Source organism: Oncorhynchus keta, unplaced genomic scaffold (genome assembly GCF_023373465.1).
Source record: "Oncorhynchus keta strain PuntledgeMale-10-30-2019 unplaced genomic scaffold, Oket_V2 Un_contig_13434_pilon_pilon, whole genome shotgun sequence".
Classification (NCBI taxonomy): Eukaryota; Metazoa; Chordata; class Actinopteri; order Salmoniformes; family Salmonidae; genus Oncorhynchus; species Oncorhynchus keta.
Window position 1 is genome coordinate 17,501 of NW_026278219.1, and position 5,515 is coordinate 23,015.

General features: G+C 45.5%; 1 protein-coding gene across 1 annotated transcript in view; it reads right to left on the reverse strand.

The window, feature by feature from the left end:
* Positions 1-1,717, reverse strand: part of LOC127918153 (transcriptional regulatory protein AlgP-like) — a gene marked incomplete at its 5' end in the record, with an annotated part of 2,092 nt that extends 375 nt beyond the window's left edge. The window contains one exon of the mRNA XM_052501392.1: positions 808-1,717. Within this exon, the coding sequence (XP_052357352.1) occupies positions 808-1,717 (910 nt within the window). The remainder of the gene's footprint in view (positions 1-807) is intronic.
* Between the last annotated feature and the right edge of the window lie 3,798 nt (positions 1,718-5,515).

Sequence of the window (5,515 nt, forward strand, 5' to 3'; positions counted from 1 at the left end):
GTGTGTGTGTGTGTGAGACATTAGCTGGTCTATTTTTAGGATGAGCTAATGATTTAAAGGCTGTCGTGACCTTATCAGAAATGTCTGATAACCATGGTTAAAGTTAGTTGCTTTTATCTGTGTGTTTTAGTCTCGTTTGTGATTCGTTAACACAGTGGACCTGGGAGCAACGTGTTCTTTATGAAATCACTACTCCTGTAGGACAGACAGCAAAACCAGACCTGGCTTTCGTTTCTTAAATCTTTTCTATACCAGGTTACTAGCGAACTGAGATTTCATTGTCCTGCACCAGATGCTTTCATTTCTTTTTTAGAGTAAAGCTTTTCACTGTCCTTTCTCGATTTAGGGACACAGGCAACAAAAAACTAAACTGTGATTTTGTTAGTAGCATTTCTGAACGGTATGATTGTTTCCGTAGGTCTGCAGTCGAGACCAGCCAGGGATACTGTTTTCACAACTAGGACAATATTTAGGACACACAATGGCACCGGACTTAGAAAGAGGATTGTATTTTAGATCTGGGGGATTATCATATATATATATATATATATATTTTTTACTAAACGAAAAACACTACACAACCCTAACCCTACACTGCTGAATAACACGGTCAAGCTGAGGATACGAAGGCTCGTCCAGCCGAGTATGTTCTAGTATGTTCCAGTATGTTCTTCCGTGATGTGTACATGCACATCAACTTCCCAGCTGTGTTGATGATGACTGGCCTCTGCTTGGTATTGTGTTTGGGAGCTACGAAGTGATGTGGGTGTACACATGCTTTCTTTAAATTTATTGTACAGACCTCACTGGCTTCCTCACTGGCTTCCTCACTGGCTTCCTCACGGGCTTCCTCACTGGCTTTCTCACTGGCTTCCTTACTGGCTTCCTTACTGGCTTCCTTGCTGGCTTCCTTGCTGGCTTCCTTACTAGCTTCCTCATGGCTTCCTCACTGGCTTCCTTACTGGCTTCCTTACTGGCTTCCTTGCTGGCTTCCTTACTGGCTTCCTTGCTGGCTTCCTTACTGGCTTCCTTTCTGGCTTCCTTACTGGCTTCCTTGCTGGCTTCCTTACTGGCTTCCTTGCTGGCTTCCTTACTGGCTTCCTCACTGGCTTCCTCACTGGTTTCCTCACTGGCTTTCTCACTGGCTTCCTCACTGGCTTCCTTACTGGCTTCCTTGCTGGCTTCCTTGCTGGCTTCCTCATGGGCTTCCTCACTGGCTTTCTCACTGGCTTCCTTACTGGCTTCCTTACTGGCTTCCTTGCTGGCTTCCTTGCTGGCTTCCTTACTGGCTTCCTCACTGGCTTCCCTACTGGCTTCCTTACTGGCTTCCTTACTGGCTTCCTTGCTGGCTTCCTTACTGGCTTCCTTTCTGGCTTCCTTACTGGCTTCCTTTCTGGCTTCCTTACTGGCTTCCTTTCTGGCTTCCTTACTGGCTTCCTTACTGGCTTCCTCACTGGCTTCCTTACTGGCTTCCTTGCTGGCTTCCTTGCTGGCTTCCTTATTAGCTCCCTTACTGGCTTCCTTACTGGCTTCCATGCTGGCTTCCTCACTGGCTTCTTCACTGGCTTCCTCACTGGCTTCCTCACTGGCTTCCTCACTGGCTTCCTTACTGGCTTCCTTACTTGCTTTCTTGTTGGCTTCCTTACTGGCTTCCTTGCAGGCTTCCTCACTGGTTTCCTCACTGGCTTCCTCACTGGCTTCCTTACTGGCTTCCTTTCTACGCAGTATAGTGGCTGTTGTGTTGCTGTGGCACACTGGCAAGAAAACACATCTCTCCTCTCCCTCTCTCTCCCTCTCCTCTCCCTCTCTCTCTCTCTCTCTCTCTCCCCCCCTCTCTCTCTGTCCCTCTTTCTCTCTCTCTCTTTCTCTCTCTCTCTCTGTCCCTGCTCTCCACCCCCCCACCCCCACGCTGGTCAATCTGCTGGAACATCCCCAGAGCCATCTGCTGCAGTCACTGACCAGTAGGAGAAGAGTTAATGATGCAGTCACATAGTGTGTGTTATATGTGTGTGTTGTGTGTGTGTTTTGTGTGTTGTGTGTGTGGGTCTGTATCAGGTTTAACATAGTCTGTTTTATATCCTATAACTAATCATGAGAATGATGAAGCAGAAGAATGGTTTTGTATTCGATAGATTTTAATTGAACCAGTCACATAGTGTGTGTTGTGTGTCTGTCTGTCTAGTGTGTGTGTTGTGTGTCTGTCTGTCTAGTGTGTGTGTTGTGTGTCTGTCTGTCTAGTGTGTGTGTTGTGTGTCTGTCTGTCTAGTGTGTGTGTTGTGTGTCTGTCTGTCTAGTGTGTGTGTTGTGTGTCTGTCTGTCTAGTGTGTGTGTTGTGTGTCTGTCTGTCTAGTGTGTGTGTTGTGTGTCTGTCTGTCTAGTGTGTGTTATATGTCTGTCTGTCTAGTGTGTGTGTGTGTGTGTGTTGTGTGTTGTGTTGTGTGTGTTGTGTTGTGTGTTGTGTGTGTGTTGTGTTGTGTTGTGTGTGTTGTGTTGTGTTGTGTGTCTGTCTGTCTAGTGTGTTGTGTGTTGTGTGTGTGTGTTGTGTGTTGTGTGTGTGTGTTGTGTGTTGTGTTGTGTGTGTGTTGTGTGTTGTGTGTTGTGTATTTGTGTTGTGTGTGTGTTGTGTTGTGTGTGTTGTGTTGTGTTGTGTTGTTGTGTGTTGTGTGTTGTGTTGTGTTGTGTGTCTGTCTGTCTAGTGTGTGTGTTGTGTGTTGTGTGTGTGTTTGTGTGTTGTGTGTGTGTGTTGTGTGTTGTGTTGTGTGTGTGTTGTGTGTCTGTGTGTTGTGTTGTGTGTTGTGTGTTGTGTGTTGTGTTGTGTGTGTGTGTTGTGTGTTGTGTTGTTGAATGGGTTTGTATTGCAGGACATTAGACCTGTGTTGTTGAATAGGTTTTGTATTGAGGACATTAGACCTGTGTTTTAATGAGGTTTGTATTCATCAGGACCTGTGTTTTAATAAGGTTTTCTCATGAGGGACATTAGACCTGTGTTGTTGAACATGTTTGTATTGATGACATTAGACCTGTGTTGTTGAATGGGTTTGTATTGGGGACATTAGACCTGTGTTGTTGAATGGGTTTGCATTGAGGGACATTAGACCTGTGTTGTTGAATGGGTTTGTATTGAGGACATTAGACCTTTAAGTGTTTCTGTTTGTTCTGATTGAACATGTTTCATCCAAATCCACGATAACGGAATTACTGTGTGATCAGACCTCATGTCCTGAAGGGTGTCTTTTACTCACTTTAACCTGTACTGTGATCTACTCACTGTACTGTGACCAAGAACTGGGAGGGATTGAGAGAGAGAGACAGAGAGAGAGAGCTACTCACTGACAGTCCTGTGAGAGACTCCACTGTGTGCTGTGATCTACTCACTGTCTGTAAATGTGATCTACTCACTGTGCTGAGATCTACTCACTGTCACATACTGAGAGACTACTCACTGTGCTGTGAGAGACTCACTGTGCTGGGATCTACTCAGACAGTACAGTGAGAGAGAGACTGTACTGTGAGACTACTCAGAGAGAGAGTACTGTGATCAGACTCACAGAGCTGTGATCTACTCACTGTCCTGTGCTGTGATCTACTCACTGTACTGAGAGAGAGAGAGAGACTGTACTGTGATCTACTCACTGTGTGCTGTGATCTACTCACTGAGACAGACAGAGAGACTCACTGTGAGAGAGAGAGACTCACTGGAGAGACAGAGAGAGAGAGAGAGAGAGATCTACTCACTGTCCTGTACTGTGAGAGACTCACTGTGCTGTGAGAGACTCACTGTCCTGTACTGTGATCTACTCACTGTGCTGTGAGAGACAGACAGACTGTGATCAGACAGAGAGACAGAGACTGTGATCTACTCCTGTACTGTGATCTACTCACTGTACTGTGATCTACTCACTGTAGAGTGATATACTCACTGTGCTGTGATCTACTCACTGTGTGCTGTGATCTACTCACTGTGCTGTGATCTGCATCACTGCTGTACTGTGATCTACTCACTGTGCTGTGATCTACTCACTGTGCTGTGATCTACTCACTGTACTGCGATCTACTCACTGTACTGTGATCTACTCACTGTACTGTGATCTACTCACTGTACTGTGATCTACTCACTACACTGTACTGTGATCTACTCACTGTACTGTGATCTACTCACTGTCCTGTACTGTGATCTACTCACTGTGCTGTGATCTACTCACTGTGCTGTGATCTACTCACTGTACTGTGATCTACTCACTGTACTGTGATCTACTCACTGTACTGTGATCTACTCACTGTACTGTGATCTACTCACTACACTGTACTGTGATCTACTCACTGTACTGTGATCTACTCACTACACTGTACTGTGACCTACTCACTGTGCTGTGATCTACTCACTGTGCTGTGATCTACTCACTGTACTGTGATCTACTCACTGAACTGTGATCTACTCACTGTACTGTGATCTACTCACTGTACTGTGATCTACTCACTACACTGTACTGTGATCTACTCCCTGTACTGTGATCTACTATACACTGACAGTGATCTACTCACTGTGCCTTGATCTACTCACTGTGCTGTGACAGACTCACAGAGAGACTGTGAGAGAGAGACAGAGAGTGAGACTGCTCAGAGAGACTGAGAGTGATCTACTCACTGTGCTGTGATCTAGAGACAGTGCTGAGAGAGACAGAGAGACAGAGATCTAGACACTGAGACTGTGATCTACTCACTACACTGTACTGTGATCTACTCACTGTGCTGTGATCTACTCAGAGAGACAGTGATCTACTCACTGTACTGAGATAGACTCAGAGACAGTGATCTACTCACTGTACTGGGAGAGAGAGACACTACAGACTGTGAGACAGAGAGAGAGAGAGACAGTGATCTAGAGACAGACTGAGATCAGACAGAGAGACAGAGATCTACTCACTGACTGAGAGACAGACAGAGAGACAGAGAGAGAGAGAGAGAGAGAGAGAGAGACAGACACAGAGACAGAGAGAGAGAGACAGTCCTGTGATCTACTCACTGTACTGTGATCTACTCACTGAACTGTGATCTACTCACTGTACTGTGATCTACTCACTGTACTGTGATCTACTCACTACACTGTACTGTGATCTACTCACTGTACTGTGATCTACTCACTCACACTGTACTGTGATCTACTCACTGTGCTGTGATCTACTCACTGTGCTGTGATCTACTCACTGTCACTGTGATCTACTCACTGTACTGTGATCTACTCACTACACTGTACTGTGATCTACTCACTGTGCTGTGATCTACTCCACTGTGCTGTGATCTACTCACTGTACTGTGATCTACTCACTGTACTGTGATCTACTCACTACACTGTACTGTGATCTACTCACTGTGCTGTGATCTACTCACTCGTGTACTGTGATCTACTCACTGTACTGTGATCTACTCACTGTACTGTGATCTACTCACTGTACTGTGATCTACTCACTACACTGTACTGTGATCTACTAGCAATACGTAACTGAACGCAGAAAAC